At 39.8% G+C, this 23,501-nt stretch overlaps 1 protein-coding gene across 9 annotated transcripts; it reads left to right on the top strand.

Moving 5' to 3' along the window:
- Positions 1 to 115: 115 nt before the first annotated feature.
- On the top strand, positions 116 to 22,853 carry LOC132145388 (nuclear transcription factor Y subunit gamma). 9 transcript variants are annotated; one of them, XM_059556385.1, is made up of 11 exons: positions 116 to 241; positions 9,416 to 9,522; positions 9,728 to 9,796; positions 12,168 to 12,281; positions 14,177 to 14,272; positions 16,203 to 16,379; positions 18,717 to 18,788; positions 20,460 to 20,615; positions 20,770 to 20,877; positions 21,052 to 21,111; positions 21,844 to 22,853. In XM_059556385.1, exons 2-11 carry the CDS (start codon positions 9,424 to 9,426, stop codon positions 21,964 to 21,966), a joined length of 1,074 nt encoding a protein of 357 aa, XP_059412368.1. In that variant the 5' UTR covers positions 116 to 241; positions 9,416 to 9,423; the 3' UTR covers positions 21,967 to 22,853. The 9 variants fall into 9 exon arrangements, with proteins under 9 accessions (XP_059412368.1, XP_059412364.1, XP_059412367.1 ...); XM_059556381.1 differs by having other exon boundaries at positions 117 to 241; positions 9,725 to 9,796; XM_059556384.1 differs by having other exon boundaries at positions 122 to 241; positions 9,413 to 9,522.
- Positions 22,854 to 23,501: the final 648 nt, after the last annotated feature.

The raw sequence follows: 23,501 nt of genomic DNA, 5'->3' as shown, positions 1-23,501 counted from the left end.
CAACAGACAGTTACATTCACGGTAAAAGCAATACACACGATGAGCTGAACCAGCTCAACCTCTTGCTGAACGTAAGAACGGTCACATTCAATGGCGCAAATGGCGAATACGTCACAACGTAACGCTCCTTCCGGTTTAAAAAAAAAGTTGTCAAATCGTCGACCATCTTGGTTCCTGTAACAGCCTGAAATAAATTAAATATTACGACGAGCCGGACTACACTACTATTTCATCACGCAAAGTGAGTATAAATATTATATACTTTGCTGCGTTACTGTTCGGTTGTTATCTACAGCTTGGCTTGGATGAAGCGGGTGTCGTTTTGGGCTTGTGGTCCAATAAAAGTTTTCATCCAATGGACGATTGTTTTGGAGGATGAACATAGGCGCCATTTCCCTCCTCGCTCTCTGAAGCGCTTATTGGTGGCTAGTGAAAGGGAATGGAGGCGTTCAGGAAACTATTGGACATGGTTCGCCATTTTGGCTATCTGGCGTAAAGGTTTTCTATTGGCTCATTGGTTCATTTTGAGCCTAAATGGTGGCAGTTTCTTAACTACCAGAACCCTTAGAAACCTTGATTGGTGGAATCAAGTCCGAGGTTTGATTGGTCTGAAGGACAGATCCAAACGTAGTCTTTATTGGTTAGACTGTCTTTACACCGCATTACAAATATTTTAGGAAAACTTGATCAAAGCCTTCCAAAACCATAATTTCACCTCTTCTAATTTGACGGGATTCACAGACAAAGCGGCCTGCTAACATAGCGAGCACCGTCTCTACCTTTTTGTCGCTCTTTTTATAGTACTATATATCCATACAATCCATCTGACTGATGTTACGGGATGTAAATCATAATCCCAATTAAAAAAAAATCAATCGGACACTGGGTTCTACCTATAACAGTGTTATACATACACACCGATATACTGAGTGTTTGCATGGTTTCGGTTAGCATGTCTCCCAGTAGCCTGCAAATGCGTTGTCTACTTCGTTAGTGATAAAAACATCTCTAATTGTATCAATATATGTTTATTACGATTTATCAAAGGTTTAAGAAACAACTCTCCGTGTGTATAATTTATTCACGATTGAATTTATTCCGTGTATTTTCATTTTGCAAAATGTGCCGATGGTGTCACCGTATTCATTGCATAAACAAATACGCTTAGAATTTATCACCTATGAATGAAACTAGAAAACAAAATACTAACGTCATAATTACTAAATTTAGTAAAAAATCTGTTATTAAAGACGTAATTAGTATGGTTTTAATGTAACCGGTTTAATGGAGGTCGGTTCGTAACACACGTGCTCACTATTGTATTTACCTACGATACATCACAGTGAGCGTTTTAAAGCAGAATCATTGCTTATTGACCTTGATTTTTTTTTATATATAATGGCATTCATAGCAGCTATTGCCATAATCCTGTAAATAATTTACCTGCTTTCCAGGCGTATTTTATCAACAACAAATTACAGGAAGCATTGTGCTGCAGTTGTTGCTTTGGTTTTCATCTATATTGTGTGAAGCAGCTTAGACCTTATTTTGATGCTCATGTCTCACATAAGCAAAATAGTCAAGTGTCTGACCTCATTGGATCTCTCAGCAAAGAGTTGCCTTTTATTAAAAAAAAAACGGAAATCTTAAATCTGCTGTGCATTGACTAGTTTTGGGCAGAAGGTGCGTAGGCTGTTTTGCATGTAGTGACATGAAGTTTCTGGAAATAAAGAGACTAAAAGAATCAAATGACGATTTATAATTCAACAGATCCGCATGTAAAGGCGTGATTGCATTAGCAGAATTTTGTGGGCAGAAAAAGTCTACTGATGATAGTATGTAGTTAGATTAAACTTAAGCAGAAGTGACTTCATTCAAAATTCCAGATTGCATTGATTCCTATTTGAACTGACTGGATTTTGAAATGTGAATTAGCTTAACAGTGGTAAATATGACCGCACCATTTGTATGATTGTTGTACGAATAATCATAAATGAATTAAAAGTTAAAAGCATAATTTTCAGTCACATGACATTGTGTTGTATGGTTACACTTACTACAGGGTAAACCATTTGACATGATCCTTCAGGTCAACGTTATATTCATTTAAGACACAAGTTTCATGTGCTGCACTGCATGCATGTTCCTGCACTCAAATGAGACTGCAAGTCTGACCTGAGTGTCTTTCCACTTTAAATCATGCAGCTACAGCATGCGGCACCCTCTTTGAAACCACCCTAAGCCAATCACTTTTCATTGGCTCATTTGCATCACTGCATGGCCGGCCAATCCGCTCCTCTGAGGGGCGGGCTTAAGAGACATTTAGTTTGACATTGTAAATAAGCAAGGGACAGTTGTTTGAGAAGTCAGTTGTTCAGTCCAGTTCCGTCCAGCCACAGTAGAGAAGACGGTCTGCAGGGGACAGATTTTCAGAGGCTCACAAACCGAGATGATCCTCTGCCCTCCCTGCGTCCTCTGTGCAACTTTCTGCTGCTTTTGTCTGATTGTTTTTTTCTCTCTCATTCTTTTCATTCCCTGACCCCTATCCTGCTCCTCAAGGTAACTTAAAACAGGAAGTTGAGTGTCTGTGAAGGGGGCGGAGTAGAGAGGGTGAGCAGGGAGGAGGGGGATGACACGTCCTAGAGACAGCTGGCTAGGCCAATAGCAGCAGAGACCGACTCAGGCTCATTTGAAGAATCCAGCGACGGGGTGGGATCTCGGAGATAGGCGGGCCGAGGGTATCGTTTAGCAAGCTAGATTGATTACAGTCGAGTTTTAAAGGGAGAGCAGTCAGGAGATTTTTGTCCCGACTTGTTCTACTGCTCTGTATTGCTCTCACACTTTTATTTCTTTTCAATCTTCCCTTTTTCTCCACCTCTCCCTCACTTTCTCGCCTGTTTTTCCAGTCACTCGTGCCGAGGCAGGGGTCAGCTGAAAGACAAACAGGCAGAGGCCAACTCCAGGCTCCAGGCACTTCAGGGGACTCGGAAAGGGGAGGAATGGGAGGGGGTTGTGTTTTTAGGAAAGGGGGGAGGGAGGTGGCTCAAGAAGATGGGCTAGTGGAAGGGGAAGGGGGAGGGGGAGGATCGGGGGGCGGTAGGTGATCGTGCTCCCCTCGGCTCGAGGCTTTGAACGCAGCAGCAGATCGCCTGTCCCACACAGCCTTTTGTCTCCTCATGGGACAGAGCCTGTGGACTAAAGACAGTTAAGGAGACTTTCGAGATGTCCTCCTGTTCTCCATCATCTACAGCGCGGCATATGAAGGGCACGGGGTAAGTGTGACTTATGACTGCAATCAGATGGAAAGGCTCTCTCTCTCACACACTGCAGTAATGGGATGCTTCCTCAGTCCTCCGCTGTGCTTTTCTCCTCCTCCTTTCGTCCTCTACTTTTCCCCTTGCTTGAAATCTGAGTGTACTTCTTGTGTTTCCTGTCCTGTTCATTTTGAAGTCCTTAACCTGATTACCAATGTTTGACATGATGTAAACATTAACCAGCTGGAAATTTCTCTGGTTTTGCACACAGAATTTTAACTTTCCATCGTTGATCTGCATGGCGTACTCTTTGATCGCAGTTGACCTCTAAGTTCAGTTCATTCAGTTTGACTTTGGACCTCTTGATGGTCCCGTGCTGTTTTGTATCTCTGGTATATCTGTGATGCTTAACAGAGACCGATAGAGAAGATGGCCCTGGCTGCATAGGACCGCTAGTCTCGGTTCACCTTTCAGGGCCCAGTTTCGTGGCTTGTTTACACTCTCGTGACAGTGAAGCAGAGCAGGGGACAGCATGAATGTGGGCTCTACGTGACCATCGTGGTTTGGGGTTTATATGGGGACTCTTAGCCCCCACCAGTTCATAATGTAAAGACGGCTGTCCTCACACGATGCTTCGTCACGGAATCCGGTCGGATTAAAGTCTCTTTTTCGCTCATGTACAAGAAAGTTTCCATTAGTGATGGTATTAAGGTCCATTTGGGGAAAGGAGTTACTAAAAATAACTCTAGGTAGAGCCTTGACTGCTGCGTCTCAGCATGATGTGTTCAGTTAAGGTTTTAATATAATTTGAGCTCCTTACTGCACCAGTTGTTCAAGGGTAAAATGTCACACCTGACTAAGGTTTTTGCACATTCCCTCTTGTACCCGGTGTTTTGCGCTTAAGGTTCTTTTGTAATGTCAGCGCAGAACCTTTAAAGTTTGCAGTTGGCTTTCTGGTGCTGGCGTCGACACGTCGTCGCACCTTGCTGTTGCTAACGGGCCCATCAGTGGATGAAGGTCACAGGAATGTGAGAGCGACTCCCCCATTCGATCCGTCAGTAGGGAGAGTGTGAGACCAAGAGGACAGCGCATCCCTCAGGGGCGCACAGACAAGAGGGGGGCATTCACCATCATGCTTCTCTAGGGACGGCATCATTTCACACAGTAGGGTCACCAAGTTGCTGCAGTCAAAGTTGAAAAAACCCGTCTCCATTTTCTTTTTATTTGTACTATAGTATATCCTGCGCTCTCACTCTCTCCCTCCCCATAAACAGTTTTTTCCCTTTTCAGCTTAGTACCGAATGACCTTGAGAATTCAGGGACGGCTTCCTGGATTTGACATTAGGCTGAACCAAGGGCAACTTTGTGATTGATGCATGAGATTAGACACGGATCAGAGTGGCATTACTGTCCAGCCCCTTTTTTTTTTTGCTCCGAAAATAAGAGCAAAACAAGCATGGCTGTTTGTTGGTTAATTTGTAATACATTGCCATGTGCCTGGGTGCATTTTGTTGTGCCCGAGTCAATGGTTAACCAGCAACCGCAGCAGGCTTTGTCAATTTTTTCTTTCTTTTTTTTTACCAGCTGGCCTTTCTGTGTGAATGTTTGGGTAGTTAATAAGTCCTGAATGTAGCTATAGAAATGTGGCATTTTTGTATGACAGAATGATCACAGAAAAACATCTTGCGTTGTCTGTGTTCTGTACTTTTAATTATTTTGGCTGGTTTTGATTCAGGGTCTTAAGTAGGGATGTGCCTATACGATATTTATATCGGGTATTGGCTCAAATACTGCCATTTTTTTTTTTTTCTCGGTTCTGGTATCGGTCAGAGAGGGCCGATCCATATCCGGGAGTGTGTTTATTATTCTGTGTTAATTCTAAAGCCATACGATAGCTTAAAGAGTTAAATTTGGTCATTAATCACTCACCCCCATGTTGATCCAAACACGTAAAAGCTTTGTTCATCTTCGGAAGACAATTTAAGATATTTTGGAAGACAACCAGGAGGATTGTGACTGTCCCATTGACTGCCAAGTAAATTACACTGTCAATGCCCAGAAAAGTATGAAAGACATCATCAGAATACTCCATCTGCCATAAGTGGTTCAATTTTTCTCCCATGTGGCTGTCAGTCCAACTCAAGTCCAACTTGTTCAACTCAAGTTTTTAAACCCTGATCGCATTCGTTTACGATAGTCAGCTCGGTAAAGCCCTCTCCAATATCATTCTGTATTCCCATTATCATACTTGATTTGTAAATAAATGTCTATGATTTGCAAAAAGGCTTAATCTTTTTGCCGGAGTTTAATGTTGTTTTGTTAATTGATACCATTGGTATCTGTGAGAACAAAACACAGGCATAGAAAAGACTATAAATAGTTTTTAACCACTTCAGCTGTTATTTTTATTTTTTTTAGAATTAGGCATATGCAATATTGGACCCACCGGTGGGTCCCCAGAGTTGATGTGGTTAATGCGCACAGTAACTGAAATTTAAAACCGTTAAAAGAAAGGCTCAATAATTGTTGCACAGATGTAATACACTACGCATCGATCAACTTCTCTTCCCTTTGTGCTTTGCACTTTTTAATGCAAAGCGCTGTGCACTGTGACTCCGTGTTGTTTTAAGCACATTATTCTGCACACTGGATGCACATATATTTGTTTTGTTCTATCGAATCTATCATGTGTTGTTGCCTTATTCAAAAATATGCTATACGTTTAAAATAAATGTATTTTAATTTTATAGTATATACTTATATTTAAATATGTTCATTAATGTATATATTTAGTAGATTGTAAAAAGAATGATTATAAGTTCCACACACAGATATATATAAATTCTACATTTATAAAAAATAAAACTTGACTGGTATCGGATCAGTATCGGAATCAGTATCAGTATCGGCCAATACTGAACCCTAGGTAATAATGGAATCAGTATCTGAGGTGAAAAAGGTGGATCAGAGCATCCCTAGTCATAAGTATTATGTTGAGAAGAGATTTATGTATGTTGTATAATAAAAAGAGTAAGTATATAACATGCACAGTTATACACAGGTTTGATTTATCACATTTACAACGTAGTTGTAATACCTAGGTTACGTATATAGAATACATACTAATACGTAGTCACTGAATAAGTGCATTTGCATGTGCAGTTATAAGCAGGTTGTACATGACACAATGTGTGATAGTTATTTGAAGATTTTAATACTTATCACATAAATTGTAGTACAGTTAATGTATATACAGAGTCTCATTACCTGAGTGTATGACTTTGCAAAACCCTGACTGGTTTTATTTCAGTCTGACCAACATGTTTACATTACATTTTAAAAAAACACGTCTATCGAACTATAAAATTTAACTAAATATATTTAAAAGTTCTGAAAGTATATTTCTTCTTCCATTATTTTCTTGACCTGTTCTTGAACATTTTTTTCCTCTCTGAATGCCCCGATGTCAGATAAGATTGAATTACCTCTATGTGCATTCATTGTTTGGTATGCATTGAGAATTGGAATTCCTAAACTATGTAGAGAGACATGCTGGAAATGAGGGGTGTGAGCAAAATGGAGATGTATGACAGCATGTAGAGATAAGTATTAAAGTTTAACAGCGTCTACAGTGGAAAGCTGTTTCTTCTCAAATGGCAGGCAGTTAAGGGGTTAAGTTCATACAGACTTGTCAAACAAAAAAGCAGACTTTGAAATAAAGTTGATTGTTTTGTAGCTTTTTAAGTCCTGGCTGTTCAAACTAGGCTCATTCTAGAGGTGGGCTTCATGTTTGTTTTGTAGCTTGGATCTCAAGTCGACACAACGTCTGGCACCCACAACCCTGGCATTGTCTTATCAGCACAGCTGATTTGAATCTCTCCAGCACGAGGAAGAGATTGTCCTAAATTTATATCTGCAGTTTAGTAAACAGCCCAAATTGTAAAATAAAAGGCAATTGTTTTGCCAGTAGTAACTGTATGTGCAGTTCTGCTGTTGTGTTTGTGTCACAGCACTTCTTCCACTTATGATGACTCTTCCTGGGAGGCTTCAGGCCACTCTTTCTCTAACCATTAAATATCTGCTGTTCAACCATCTTAACTCATCTCTTGTCAAGGGGGTAATTTGCGATATCTCAAGTGTTTAAGAACTGCTCATCCCCAATCACATTGAAACATTTGAGCATTCCTTTGCTGCAGTCCTCCTGCACAGGGAAAGCCAGGCTGGCAGTGATGTTCTTGCTGATTCAGCTTCTGCTAGCGGCATTAACTTTCTGAGACACAGAGCACCAGCGGTCATTGCCGTCAAGACAACTGAACAGGTCAGGAGAAATCCTACACCACCATTGCGTTCTGACTTGCTGAAGGACAATTGTAACCGAGAGTTGAAGCACGTGCACGAGCCTCACTCACCTTTTTGTGTCTGCCTACAAGTCTTTGTGTGAATTATATTGTGATGTAGTTCCATTATGGTTGCATTTGGTCAATGACATGACACTTTATTTATTCATTTCTACTTATTTACTGAATCTTAATATAATAAAAAATGCATAAAATGGAATTAATTTGAATACATATCTTCTATGATGAACATGGTTTTACCTTCTGAATGAAAATTGTAATATTTTTGAAGGCATAAAGTGAAAAAATTATATATAAAAAAACAGGCTAAATTCTGTGATTTAATGCTGTATCTAGCTTGTTAATATTTGTTAGTAGCCCCTGTTGATTATTATTTTGCTTAACACAACACAAAACATGCCCACAATGCTAAACCAGAGGTCTCGCTCCTCCCAGCTCAGGTTGTGGGTCTCGATCTGGTTAAAGCAATCCAAAATAGCTCCCACTCAAGCAGCTGGTCTAAGTGAGCTTTGATTTAACCTATTTATGTCTCCTTTAATGGCGTGTTATCTCATTTAATTTGCCTCACAATTTCCCAGGTCCATGATAGTAATTGCAGCTGTTATCGCCTGCTAATTATCCAGCTGGTTTTCTTAATGGTCTTACTTGAGACGTTTAATGATCATTTCTTATCAGGCCGGAGCTGGCACGTCCACACTCACAGATGTATGACAGAAGACCGTCATAAGATCGACACCTGATGCTGTTGCTTCCCAGCAGCAGAGCGGCCGCCTATGACCTCCAGAGTTATTCTTTTTATAAGCATGCACATTATGAATTTGACTGACAGTTGACTGCTTCAATCCAGCCAGAAATGATCTAGGGCTTATCGACAGCAGAGTCACATGACCCATTGATTCGTATTGCTTGTCTAATGCTACTGATCATGATTATTTTGGAGGCATATAAAGACTGTGACACTAAACATGATTTTTACCGTCAGGGTGATTGTAACCATCCTAATCCTTTGATATACATAGGAGGAGACAGAGATGAAAGCAGGTCACTGCTTTTCGCCAGTAATCACGCATGTTTCACTGTGTTGCTCCTCCGTTTGACCCACATAGTGAGGCTGCTCAGCAGTCCGACTGCTCCCCCTCCATTAAGCCCTTGGCACTTTGTCTTGTTAATGGATTATGGCTAAACTGCATGAGTCCGAGTACTTTTCTACTGCCTTCCTCTTGCTCCGGTGGCACCCCACCCTGTTATTTCTGGTCCTGTGTTTTTTTCCAGAGAAAGGTGCTTTGTAGCGTCCGTGGCGGCGCAAGCTCAGGCAGGCTGCCTGCAGAATTCCTCACATGCCATAGTAACCTGCCAGCTTTGCTCTTCTTGCGTTTTCTGTTTGTGTTAGTTTGTGTTTGGTTTGCTTCCATTGCATCAGTGCCGAGCCGTACTGTCAGAACAGCACATTTGGTCCTCTTCCAAATCTATTTGGGTATCCAGATGTGCACTTCAGGGTTCAGGTCACTGGCACGAAGGAGAACTTTGTTCTCCAGGTTTTTCACATATGGATTCCTGGCTTAGTTTACACATGTCTGAGTTGACCAATCGCACCATTGACAATTGTGCCAGGCATTTTACTGTAGTAACGCACGGTTATCACACACAATTATTCAGACTACTTAAACCCAAACTAAACAGTGTATAATGTGGTTTATTGTAGTTTATTATCTCAAAGCTCAAGAAGTTTGTCAGTTATGAGGCTTGTATGTGAACATTAACCCTGACTTGTCTTGTTTTCTCTCCCTCTTTATCTCCTAGCAGATCTGGAGATGTCGGCAGACTCATTTGGAGCAGGCGGCAGCGATGCCCAGCAGAGCTTACAGTCCTTTTGGCCCAGAGTGATGGAAGAAATCAGGAATCTTACCGTGGTACGGGTTTCTCCTAGCTTTTTATCTGCTTTCTCACTTGGATACAGTATAAACACAGCCTTTAAAACAAACCCCAAAAAGTCTTTAATAGAAAATTGTAGTCAACAACGTAGTATTTCAGCAAGAGTCTACCACTGTACATTAATGGGAATTCTTAATGTTATTATGAGTTCTCCTTTAATGCACTATCGCACTGTTTCAGAAGGATTTCCGTGTGCAAGAGCTTCCTCTTGCTCGCATCAAGAAAATTATGAAACTGGATGAGGATGTGAAGGTAAGAGCAGCTGTGCTGAATCAACACAATCACTCTAAGCTGATGGCAGTGCACTTCCTCTCTTTGATTCTTGAGAAAGCAGCAACTAAGCCGTTGACGACTATACATCAAGTGGCCAGTTGCGTCAATAATTAGTGGAGTTTTGGTTCATACTTCATAAGTATTGAAGTTATTTATGTTCTACACCATTTGTTCTATAGAAATCATTCAAATCATGGCTTGAGGATAAGTATGATGCATCTTAATGATCTTACTCACCCTGCCAAATTAAGACAACCAAAAAATCCCATAGATTTTGATGTGGGGTGCAGAGCCATTTCTAGGGACCGTATGGGATGGTGATTATACCAGAATTTCTACAACAAAAAGTAACAAAAATAATGTTGTAATGTATATAAAAATGTCATATATGTCATCCAGTGAAGTGACATACAGCCAAGTATGGTGACCCATACTCAGAATTCGTGCTCTGCATTTAACCCATCTAAAGTGCACACACACAGCAGTGAACACACACACACAAACACTGACACCGTGAACACCCAACCGGAGCAGTGGGCAGCCATTTATGCTTTGATGCCTTGCTCAAGGGCACCTCAGTCGTGGTATTGCCAGCCCGAGACTCAAACCCACAACCCTAGGGTTAGGAGTCAAACTCTCTAACCATTGTTGCTCCCATTATACATAAAACTACCAACATCCGTCGCCGTGACTCATCACAAAAGGAAAAATTACATTTTAGTTGCATAGCATCGGTAAATAGAAACGCTGTCATTTCGCACTTTTTTTGTTTTTGTTTTTTGCGACATTTAAAACATATTGCAAAAGTTTTGCTCTAATCTGTAATGGAAATTCAGTTTGTGTCAACAACGATCTTGCGCACACAAAGTTGGTAAGCTAGATCAGGTAAAACATGTCAGCATTCTAGACATACATCACCATGACCAAAAATTATACTAGAGTAGCGATATGAAAAATAGGAAACATTTATAGGCAACCAAAGAACACCATGACTAATGTTAGTTAATGACCTCTGTCGTTAGGACATGACACTCTTAACAGCATGCTTCTTTTTTTTTACCAGAATTTAGTTACCAAAACTTTATTTTTGGTTTTAGTTTTTGGCTAAATAAAATCTATAATTTTGGCTTCAGTGGAAAAAAAAAAAAAAAAAAAAATTATATATATATATATATATATATATATATTTTTTTTTTGTGCGTCACTACTTTGGGATCCTTTTGCTTAGTCCTAGAATGACCCAGAAGTCTCCTAGAAACCATCAGAGCACGCTAGCAACCATATATTGACATGCTAGCATCCTTCCACTTCACCCTAGCAAAGATATTTTCTTCAGAACGTACAAATTAAATAATCCAAATATGATTCAAAAGCTGCCATTAATGACCACATGATTATAAAGTTTGGGTTTTCTAGTTGATTTTTAAGGCTTCAAATCAAACTTGAATGTTCTGTGGTCTTCTCCAAATGAAAAGCTAATATTTTCAGTGGCTTCAGCTGCAGTGTGGTTTGATTTGAACCACTACAAAAACAGTAATCTGTTATTTTCTGAGCATTGTGAATAGAGAAACTATTAGATCAAACTGAGTCATCTGACCATTTTCTGTGAAACAGCCTGATATTGGGTAGTGTGTAAACATTGAATAGACATTTTCCGAGAACTAAAAAGAACTTCTCTCATAACAACCTCAGTTCAATGTATCACCAATATTTACTCTATTTGATAGATCCTTTAGCAAAGCAACATGCATATAAACAAACTTTCAAGTATAAATAAGAACATGGCATCAGCACTGCCGAAAGAGCTAGAGGTCATTTCAAGAGTGCTGTGAGCCAAGTATTAAGTGGCGGTAACACACACTAATGCCCTTGTAGTGCAGTTTCATAGAGTGAGAGAAATCAAACAACTAGTCATAATGTTTGTTGCATTTGCTTGATGGTTTAACCCTTAATAATGAGCTGAATTAATCCTAAAGCAGACAGATATCTCCTCCTTTCTTTTGTGCTACTAAGAATTTGAGAAGTTGTAGATGCCACAGGGCATGATCTTCCCACACAGCCTTAGCCGCGTGGGAAGCAGGCGTCAGGTCAGGGTGTTGTCCAGACGCTTAAAATAACCTACAGCTTAGAGTGGGAAGAGAAAAAAGCTAAGGCAATTAAGAGCTCAGGAGCAGCAGCATGGGCAAGACCCTGGGTCAGGTCTTGACGTAGCCTCTTAGGCCACTACGTATTATGTCCATCTGACGGCAGGCCAGAACATGATGGGCATGGGCGTAGTGAGTGTCCGGATATGATTGTATGTTGTCCTTTTATTTCCCCTGTATTCATTTGCTTTGGTAATCCTCTGTAGATGATCAGTGCCGAGGCACCGGTGCTGTTTGCCAAAGCGGCACAGATCTTCATCACGGAGCTCACTCTCAGAGCTTGGATTCACACTGAGGACAACAAGCGGCGCACACTACAGGTCAGTTGTGTTCATCCCCGCTAAATCATGTGTCCCAGTGATCTTCGTATAGTAGTTCAGTCTCAATTTAATATGAGCTTTGTGTTATTTCCTTATTCCACCCACCATATGTTTCTTGGCTCCACCCTTTCTGTCCAAAAAAAAAGACTTTGCCTTATTTTCAGTGAATTTGATGGTAAAGAGTTACATTTGTAGATCACCTGTCAATGTTTAGTAATTTTTAAATAGTTTCAAACATATTTAGAGTATAATGTTAAGGTGCAGTCACTCTTATTATTGTTTGGCGAAATTTCATCGGCGAAATCAACCCTGTGAGAAAACTTTATTATTCAGTGAAGCCAAATACGGTTTTAGAGTTTTTAGTGAAAGTAAATTGTAAAAATTTGTAAAAATTTGCATGGCATTAAACACAAACAAGCGAAATATGCTAAATCCCTTCATTTCAATAGGAATAACTACAAACTGGATTTTGATTTCATCAACAATATTCCCATGCAGAGTTCGCTCATGTTCAAGTCGTTCATGCAAACTGCGTTTACCAACAGAAATCTGCTCGAGTTGAAAATCACTTCTGTGTGAACCGTGCTTCATACATCGCTACACTATTGACAAAAGACTTTTTTTTTGTCTGTGAAAGTTTGCCAAAATTTTGTTAACTGCCATTGTTCCTATTACCTTCAGGGACCAGTTGTGTAAATTAAACCTCCGTGTTAAGACAGTGAACTAGCAAATAACCAATAAAAAAGTCTCATTTTTGGATTTAAGTTGGACTAATCTACGCTTTTATGTAACTGAATTGAAAAAAAAAAAAGATGACCATTCATAAAGAAAAATTAGATGACTAACTTGTTAGACGAGTCTAAACCTTTGTGGCCCCTGTTCTCCACGTGAATAGGTCCAACCCCAAATCATTATGCCAAAGATGATAAAACAAAAATGGTCTCTCCTAATACTACATGTGCTGGAGTCATGACACAGCTTGACTGTTTATGGGAAGAGCCCCCCCAGGGCTTATCTCTGTTCCACTGTAGCGTAGAGTCTAAAAGTACATCTCCCATGACCCACTTACTTTTTCCCCCAGATTTTGCCTCCCTGGGCTGTGAAACACTGTTCTGAACTCTGAATGATACTCATAAAGTGGTCCCTTAATGCTTGGATTGAAAATGAATAATAATGAATATATATATATATATATATATATTATGTGACATGTAATAACATCTTAACTTAACTAAATGTTAGATTCAAATATTTTTAAAATAATGAAATCTATAAATATGTAATAAATGTGAATAGCTATTATAAATAGCTTATGATCATATCATTAAAAACATATATTATATGAAAATTCAGTAGTCATTGTGGCAGCCCATTTCAGCATAGCCTTTTTCCAACGTAGTGTTCTGCAACAGGTTTCGTCACTAAACAAAGCTGTAATTACTGTTAGACTGTCCTTTTAATATGTAGATTGTATTAGCGCTTGCAGCTGGCACACATTTCCATTGTGAAGGCATCACGCCAATCGGTGTCGCCACGACAACAGTCGTCAATGGTACAACTGCATGGATGTGACCCTTCACCACCAGATATTAATCATGCTGCTAAAAATAGCTGCTGATCTGGGGGGTGACAATGGGTGGTCTTTGCAGCCAATATCCTGTGGAAAATACCACTTGTAGAGTGTCTGTGGGGTGAGATCGTGTCACTGTTTGATGTAGTGTGTGGGATACATTGTCATATTATATTATGAAATATTGCTGCACAGTTTTATTTTGAGCATAATCCTTTTTTGGGGATTTGTATGTCACTGCTGTTCCTGTGACTAGATGTTAGATGTGATGTTTTAGTCTTTTTGGATTTGTTTTTGACTGTCTGGTCTTATTTTCTGTTTTCAGAGGAATGACATCGCCATGGCCATCACTAAGTTTGATCAGTTTGACTTCCTCATTGACATCGTCCCCCGCGATGACCTCAAGCCTCCAAAACGACAGGTGCGGAAAAGAGAGGAGCTTTAAGCTGTCAAAATCGATCATTGTCATACAGTTGCTTGTTTTTTTCTTCAGCATATGTGAAGAGGAGATGGTGCGTTGTTGTTTTTGGCAGCCTGGGGGCGCTGTAAACATCCTTGACTGGAAGCTTGGTGTAGGGTTTGTGAAGGCTTTCAGTCGGATGTTTGCAGCACCCTGCTTCCCCTATCTCTGTACAACCAGACATCATATTTAATCATTTCTTCTATGTGTATTTTACGAACGCGGCCATAGCACCATGTGCCTGACTCCAAAAACAACCATGTGTGTTTATGTGCCACAGCAATAGCAGCAGAACTGCGATTGGCGGGCTAAAAGAAGAATTTCTAACCCTGTCAATCACAGATGCTTTACCAGCCATTTTTATTCTTTTAGTTGAAATAAGGGACATACTTCGTGAAATATATGAAATATCACACCCTCGGATGCTTCTGTAGAGCACATTAGCAACATAAAGATGGACTCAAGACTGTTCTTTAAGATATAAATAAATGTATTTATACTTTTGATGATTTTTCTAGTTTATGTTTTTAGCTAGATAAAGTATATATATGTGTGTGTGTGTGTGTGTGTGTGTGTGTGTGTGTGTGTGTGTGTGTGTGTGTGTAGCCCCTTTCACACTGCACGTCCGACCCAGCATATTGCCGGAACATTGCCGGGTCACCTTCTGTGTGAAAGCAACCACGTCCCGGGATTGATTCCAGCATTGAACCCGGGTCAGGGACCTAGTAACATTGGCGGGTTCAACCCGGGATGAGCGCTGTGTGAACAAAAGCCAGGTCTAATGCCATGTCGAAGTGATGACTCTTTTACCAGCTGTTTTGAAGGAAGATCAACGTTCGCGACGAAAAAATATGTGCAAACTGTAATGAAGCAGAGATCAGTTTGTTCCTCACTTTCCGCGCTGACGCCGAGATCGTTCACTTTCTTCAGTGAATGTATAACGTGCCTAACGCTTTCGACTCTTACATTACACGTCATGCCCTGATGTCACGTGTTGTTACGGGATCTTTACGGGTTGTGTGTGAAAGCACGCACATATCCCGGGTCATCACTGGCAGTGTGAAAGTGCAAAATCTAGCGACCCGGGAACAATTGCCGGAACACTTTACCCATGTATTTGCCGGAATGGCAGTGTGAAAGGGGCTTGTGTGTATTTTCCAAAAAGCTTTGGAAATCAATACAACAAAACAAACATTCCTTAACCTGAACTTGAATTCTTTCAGGAATGCCAGAGACTAAAAAACCAAAGCAACTTGAAATGCCACGGTGTGAATACTCAGCACATGTAGAAAGAAGGAATTTACCCATTATATCTAATGATCTGAGCCCTTCTAGCTCAGCTAAACCACCGTCTAGGTTTGACCCGATGGCTTTATGGTCCTGCATTTGTTTTTGTGTGTGACCAGGTGTGTAAACATCCTACACTCTCAGCTGTGACATCACCAAGCTGGGAGAGGGATGTTTACTCTCTTTGTCACAAATAAATCTTCAGGAATGGATGGAGGTGAAATCTACAGATGCACTTCTGGGTACAAACGTTTGGGTATTCCTGCTGTTTGTGTGTCCGAATAGCACAGCTGATTGCCTGTCATTATACTGCGGTTGAGTGTGGGAGTTCAGGCCACAGACTGCAGCTCAAGGTCTCATTTCTGTCCAGCTAAAAGATTGCATTACTTGCTCTTGTTTTGCCTAGAAGTAATTTATCCTCATCCTACCTCTAGTGTTACAGAGCTAAAATAATTTATGGAGATGTAACCAGCAGATAGGCCTTATGAACTCTTGCTCTCATCTGTGTGTGTTTATGGGATTGTTGGATGCTCTTTTGCATTTATGAAGATCCTGTTGAAGTGTGCTGCAATATAAGGTATACCTTTCTCTATAATCTGTGTAGGAGGAAGTGCGTCAGGCCGTCACCCCGACTGAGCCGGTCCAGTATTACTTCACTCTGGCACAGCAGCCCAACGCGGTGCAGGTTCAAGGTCAACAGCAAGGCCAGCAGGTGGCTGCTCCCACCGCCACCACACTACAGCCCGGACAGATTATCATCGCTCAGCCCCAACAGGGCCAGGTAATCATCACACACTCAACACAAACCCAAGAACACATATATGGAGTCTAGCTTTTTAACGATCAACATTGAGCATAAGCATAATTCGCCTTTCATATAGTAGGTGGAAAACAGTATGTGAACGGAGTAGTGTGTCCGGTTTCACTGTATTCATAAAACATTAGGCGAAATGTTGACCACAGTACACATCAAATGGACACTGATAGGTCACATGACAATGACATGCCAAATATAGTATGTTGAGTGCATTCATACAACATGCATTCATACTTTATATTTTGTATCAGTCGCAATGAACCTGCCTATTCAGGGAGCATGTGATTTTGGACACAGCTATCATTAACATTTAGTAGTTTATATTTAGCACATATATGATATCATGTAAATCATAATATTATGGCTATGATGTAGCTAAAGCTAAAGTGACTTTTTAAAATAAAACTGGCTACTTTTTTGATTTACCTGCCCAAAGTTTTAATAGGAAATATGTCGATACATGAAAGAAACCTGGCATCTGTAGGGCACTGTTTGCCCTTGTAATTACCCTAGTGTATATTATCCTAAAAGGCTGAAACTTTATCATACCTACTCTCTCACACAACACTTGAGCCCTGATTACTTTGATTCATTTGAAACATGATTGGTGAAGGTTGAAAGCTCAGAGGTGTCATTCACACGTTGCTATCAGGTGATCAGTAGAGACTCCAGTCACTCTCTCGTGTGATAGCTGTCCAGCGTCTTAGCATTAACACAGCAGTCCTCTCCACCCCTCTCCTTTTTTGTTTTTGTATAATTAACTTTTGGCTTTGTTAGGTTATACTGGTTTAATTCCACCAGTGGGAGGATCTTTTTCACTTTCTCACTCTTCTTCTCTGTGGTGAACCTCGTTCTCTCTCTAAAGATCAGTGCTGCTTCAGCAAGCTGCAGTTTGCTGACCTGTCAGACTTGGGCAGAGCTGTGCTGCAGTCACCTTTGAGAGCACTTGGGACAAATATCTACAGTGGGGTAGATGTCAGGCCAAACAATGTCAGGCCAAAATGTAATGAGATGCAAAATTTAATTTCAACCTGAAAATAAAGTTTTAAAATGATGAAAAACGTAAACCCAAAAGATTTTGATGTAAAATCAAGAAAAATATTTATGTTTGTGGACAATTCTATAAGCAAATTTGGAATGTCATGTAAACTTCATTGTGCAACAGATTAGTTTTTTCACGTCATGCTGATTTATAGATTTTCCTTTTTAAGTGTAGTACTGTTATTCAGTAAGGATTAAAAAAAATATTTATTAAAGTTTACAGTACAGATTCTTGTCATGTTGGATTTCTTTTACAAAGAGTAGTATTTTTTTTTTTATCAGAATAATTCTGAAGAATCATATGACATTAAAGATTCAGTTTTGCCATCACAGGAATGAATTAAATTGTAAAGTTTATTAAAATAGATTTTTTTTAATCAAAAAAATTCATCCTTGCTGCGCACAAGGTACCTCTTTCAGAAACATAAAAAAAGTATACAAACCTCAAAGATTTGAACAGTAGTGATGTACGAAAAGAAATAAGGTGAGAGAAAAATAGTGGCGCAGAAAATGTATGCAGAGGAAAAAGTAACCACATGTTTATTGAACAGTTCTAACAACACATTTTTCAGATTGTGACCTGTTCCTTCAAGGGCTCTGCTCAAGCTCTCTTCTGTTTTAATCTTTAAGTAAAAATGTGTTGTTAGTGGGGTTTTATCTTCATACCTGAGGACAGAGAGTTGGTTTAGCTTCATCTCATTGTCTGCTCACTGCTGTTTGTGTCACTATATGCAGTCATTTCCCCAATGTGGATCTTCCATAAACTGCCATTATTTTACTCCTCTGTTGTAACGGATGCTTCATCTCCACTGCTGATTCAAACTCTGCTTCGATTAATGCCTGTTCACACCAAACCTGAAACTACAGAGTGACACAAAGTATATTCACACAATTATTCACACTCAATCAAATGCAGAAACTTCCCTCGTTAATATTATATGTTATTTGTAAATTATAAATTGTGAATATATTATTGCAATGTGATATTTCAGGCTTGGTGTGAACTCAAGAGTTGTTTTTTTTTTTTTTTAAAGCTTTATGCATGTTTTATGTCATTACAAAAATGTGGATGTGGTGTCTGTTCATACTACATGTGACACATCATGCTTTCATTTTTTTTTTTACACTATTTCTGGCTTTCCAGTGCATTGCCTTTTTTTGTTGCTTTTTATATGGCATTGAAGAATGTGCTTTGCATGTGCTTGCTTGTGTTGTCAAGTTCACTCTCTCTTTCTGGCATTATTTCCTCCTCTTCCTCAGGTATTGCAAGGAACCACCATGCAGCAGCTGCAGCAGGTGCAGGTTGCTCAATCACAGGCAACACCTATCACGGTAAACACCTCCAACCCCTCAAAATGGCTCCTATTTTTCCACCAAAAGTCCTTCTTTGGGGGACAAAGGAGCTTTTTGATGGCTTTTTTACATGACAGTTGAATAAGGACTGAATTTCAAAGCACAATACGTCAGAACAAATAGCCTCATTTCATATAGGCCTACCATACATTAAACAGTGCAGCAAAAATGTGTACATTAAGGTCAGTCCTGTTATTGGCTGTATGAATTGTACTGTGTGTGTGTGTGTGTGTGTGTGTGTGTGTGTGTGTGTTTGTGTTTGTGTGTGTGTTTGTGTGTGTGTGTGTGTATTAGGGGTGTAACCCGGTACGCAAAAATCACGGTTCGGTACGTACCTCGGTTTTAAAGTCACAGTTCGGTTCATTTTCGGTACAGTAAGGGAAAGAAATGCAAACATTAAACTGCAGGTTGTTTATTACTATAAACTTTTTTTAACCATTTGTTTACATTATTTGTTTAATAAAATATATATAAAATAAAAAAAGAATAGGAAATAAAATACTGCTGCAAAGTTCTCCACTAAATAAAATACTCTGTCTCAAACCAATTTCATATAATAAAATATAATAAAAATATAAATAACTATGATTACAGTGCAGCATTACCAATCCCTCAGATTTCGTTATTGCGTTGGACCGATCGGAATTAAGAGCAAAGGTCTGTTTAAATGTCGGCGGGAGCTGCGTTTGAATTACAATCATTTTTTCCCTAGTTGTAGTGATGTTCACACTCGCGTGATGCCTTTTGAAAACCTTAGGCCGGTGACACACTGGCATATTGCACCTGTCAAACATAGTCTATTTTGCCGTCAATACTGTTGACGGTGTCCTTTATCAGTAGGCTTTATATTTATGCTCAACTTGAAGTATAGATATTGTTGTCGTGAAGACAAGATCCTGGTCTGTCGGCGGCCTCCCTCTATGTCACCTACAGCAGCAGCAGCTTGCCAGCGCCGCGTCAGGCACGATTCTGGTGTGTAAAGACACAGAAAACGTGAAGCAGCCATCACACTACTGACACGCAGCAGAAACGCCATGCTCACGCCACGCAGCCAGTGTGTCACCGGCCTTAGAATCAGCTGCAGGGCAGGATTTGCACTGAATGCGGAGACTTCCGCCACTTAATATGTTCGTTTGGAAACACAAAAATTTACCTATGTTCCGCACACAAAATATTGCATTCGGTCATTCGGTACACACGTGCACCGTACCAAAAGCCCTGTACCAAAACGGTCCGGTACGAATACATGTACCGTTACACCCCTTATATATATATATTCACACAGGGCAAAATCTGTAATTCATATGCTCTCTACTTGATGCTACATGGGGTCACTTCAGGCCAGATAAAGTTGTGCTGCTTAATAAATTAGGGTGTCAGTTCCTGAAGAGGAGAGATCATCTGTCACACCTCTGCAGTCAGCACCCAGGTTTCTCCGCTCAACACGAGAGTCCCATGGTCCTCAAAACCTCTTCAGTTTCACTTTCTTTTGGAGGCCTTCCCAGTGAGCTGTAATCTTAATGCTCCTTGGGCTACTCCAGCGTTCATGCTGAAAGAGACCTGAAAGGCACACAACAGATCAACACGCAGCTTGTATGTAAATTTAAATCCACAGTCCCACCCTCATGATTTTTCTCCTTCCTCTTTCAGAGCGCTCCGGTGACCATGCAGGTGGGCGAAGGTCAGCAGGTGCAGATCGTGCAGGCCGCTGCACAGGGACAGGCGCAGGCAGCACAGTCGGCTGGACAGACCATGCAGGTTATGCAGCAGATCATCACCAACACGGGAGAGATCCAGCAGATTCCAGTAAGAATTTAGGAGAGAAGATGTAACTCCTCATTTTTTTTGGTCATTTGAACCTTTCAAAAGGATTATAAATTGTAATAGGGAAGGCAGCACACCTGTGCTAGTTGGAGGTAATGATGTGTGCTCCTCATTGCCCCCTTGTGGTGTCCTGCAGGTGCAGCTCAACACCGGCCAGCTGCAGTATATTCGCTTGGCTCAGCCCGTCTCAGGAACACAGGTTGTTCAAGGACAAATACAGACACTTGCAACAAACACTCAGCAGGTAAATCATCATCTCAGATGGTTAACAGATTAATGGGCACAAGTTAGGGATACTTTTTTTTTTAAAATGGTGCAGATGTTACACAATTGTAAATTTCACATAAAATACATTTCCTTCATTTGATGAAATGAATTAAATTGATGGGTGTCATTTTGTTGAATTGTCCTTTCACAGATTTCACAGACAGAAGTACAACAGGGTCAGCAGCAGTTCAGCCAGTTTACTGATGGGCAGGTAATTACTTTTTTTTTCTCTCTCTCTCTCTCTCTCTCTCGTTGGTTTTAAGGCTTTTGTACACACAAACACACACACTATTGTTCAAAAGTTTGGGGTCAGTAAGACAATGTATAATGTTCATGGCAGCATTTATCTGATGAAATATAGAGTAAAATAATAAAATTGTATTACAATTAAATGTTAATATTATATTAAGCTATTTTCTCCAATAATATTTTTTTTCTATTTGAATATGTGTTTTTGTGAAGATGTGAATTTTCAGTTTTATTACTCCAGTCTTCAGTGGCACATGATCCTTTAATTCTAATATGCTGATTTTCTTCTCAAAAAACATTTATTATTACCATCAATGTTGAAAACGGTTGTTCTGCTTAATATTTTAGCAAAAACTGTTTTTTTTTTTTCAGGATTCTGTGATGAATAGCAAGTTAAAAAGAACAGCATATATTTGAAATATAAATTATTTACGCTCACTTTTGATCAATTGAATGCATAATTGCTGAATAAAAGTATGAATTTATTTCAGCAGTTACTGACCCCAAATTTCTGCATTTAGCATCAAAATAAAAATACATGTTATATTCAAATATAACTATGTTATAAAGACATGCTCTTCTGTCTTAACCCACCAAACTGTCTGTTAGTCTTACTACCACAGCTACAGTTTCAATGCAGATATTTATCACTTCCGTAACACACGTCTCTCCCTTTCTTCCTGTGACTCTACAGCAGTTGTATCAGATCCAGCAGGTGACGATGCCGGCTGGACAGGAACTGACCCAGCCTATGTTCATCCAGTCCACCAACCAGACGGCTGACGGGCAGGTCACTACGCAGGTCAGTGCGGACTGAGGCTGTCCGTCCACGGAGCTCCCGACACCACTATCCACAATGAAGGAAAGGAGCCGCCACACACCAACACCAATCCTTCCACTTCTCTTCATCTCATGCCATACTTTGATCAAGTTCTCTGACTGGTTTAATTCAGCAATCAAAAAATAAAACTTCAGATTTAAGCTTCATAATTTACCGTCCAAAATACATGTATTGCTGTTTTGTTAACAGAGTTTGGGTCTCTTTTCTACAGCGCTGGAAGGATCAATGTGTAGTGGCAGAGTTTTGATTTCTGCCATATTGATTTCAACTGTATGTCTTCTGCAATATGGCTATGAACCCACTGTCTTCCTTGCCCTATAGGTATAATATGTCCTTGTTTCATAGTTTAATATGGATATGGGTAGAAATTATGCTTTCAGATCTGTTCAGTGATAGTGATGTTAGGGTGAGACTTGTGAAACCTGAGCTGGAGGGCACTTCTTTTGTGGGAAAAAAATAAAAATAAATAAACCTTTTTTGTTTGTTGTTTAAGCCCTCATCCATTTCGACCGATTATGCCATCTCATGAAGTGTAGAGTTCTAAACTTGATAAAAGCCATAATCTACACATTCTGCATCTCTGTAGTATAACTCTGTAATTCTGTAGTAATGGTATTCGTTCAGTTGTGGTATCTTGTATAGTTTTGAAATTTGATAACATTGTGTTTGTTAAAGGGCTTCTTATTGTTGGGTTTTCTACATGCAGAATGGTCCTCTTTGTGTGAATGTGTAATTGACGTGCTTTCCTTGCTTGTCTTTCTGGACCAGTTTTAAAGAGACTTCCTTTGACCCCTGAAAGTGAACTGCTCCACTATTACCTACTTGTAAAAACAACACCTTAAATAAAAACCCTTTTATATAAACATTTTTAACACCAGTTGTAACCTTTTTTTATTATTATTGGCCTCTTTTTTTCTCTCTCTCATATTATAATTGTTGGTCATGTTGTTTTGCATGTAGTTATGACTTCCAGCATGATATGCAATACCTAGGTACAATTATTTATTTTTTATTTTTTTATTTTGTAAACAGACCCTGGTTTGTGAGAAAATAAAAATTCCCAAAAAGTTGGAAGTTGTGTTTTTTATATCACAGTACATTGTAAATAAAGTCTTGAGTTGACGTACATCCAGGGGGGTATTCCAGAAAGCAGGGTTAACTTACTGTGAACTAAAACCTGAACTCTCGGTTGATTAACCCCAAACCTTGCTTACTCGACGTATGTGGTTCCAAAAACTCGTCCGGGAGTAAGTTAATTCAACTCAGAGTATGTTCCTGGTTAAGACTCAAGACATTCTCAACAGAGCGACGAATCGACGAGTCACTATAGAAACGGGCGCTAAGAAAACACGCGCCATGCTGTTTCTTTCTTCTTCTTTTGTTAATTAGTTGTTTACATGCTTAGAGCATATCTCCACCTAATTGATGGCGGTGCAATCATTTTTATTTTTTTCCATTTAATCTTTAATACTTGAGAATGTGAATTATATTGTTTGTTTTATGCTAATTAT

Source organism: Carassius carassius, chromosome 8 (genome assembly GCF_963082965.1).
Source record: "Carassius carassius chromosome 8, fCarCar2.1, whole genome shotgun sequence".
Classification (NCBI taxonomy): Eukaryota; Metazoa; Chordata; class Actinopteri; order Cypriniformes; family Cyprinidae; genus Carassius; species Carassius carassius.
The sequence above is the reverse complement of the archived record's forward strand: the minus strand, read 5'-3'. Positions and strand labels throughout refer to the sequence as shown.

Coding starts and splice junctions, on each gene's coding strand:
- LOC132145388 (XM_059556381.1), top strand. CDS start 9,424: ATGTCGGCAGACTCATTTGGAGCAGGCGGCAGCGATGCCCAGCAGAGC. Junction 9,523..9,724: donor AAATCAGGAATCTTACCGTG/GTACGGGTTTCT, acceptor GCACTGTTTCAG/AAGGATTTCCGTGTGCAAGA. Junction 14,273..16,202: donor TCAAGCCTCCAAAACGACAG/GTGCGGAAAAGA, acceptor TAATCTGTGTAG/GAGGAAGTGCGTCAGGCCGT.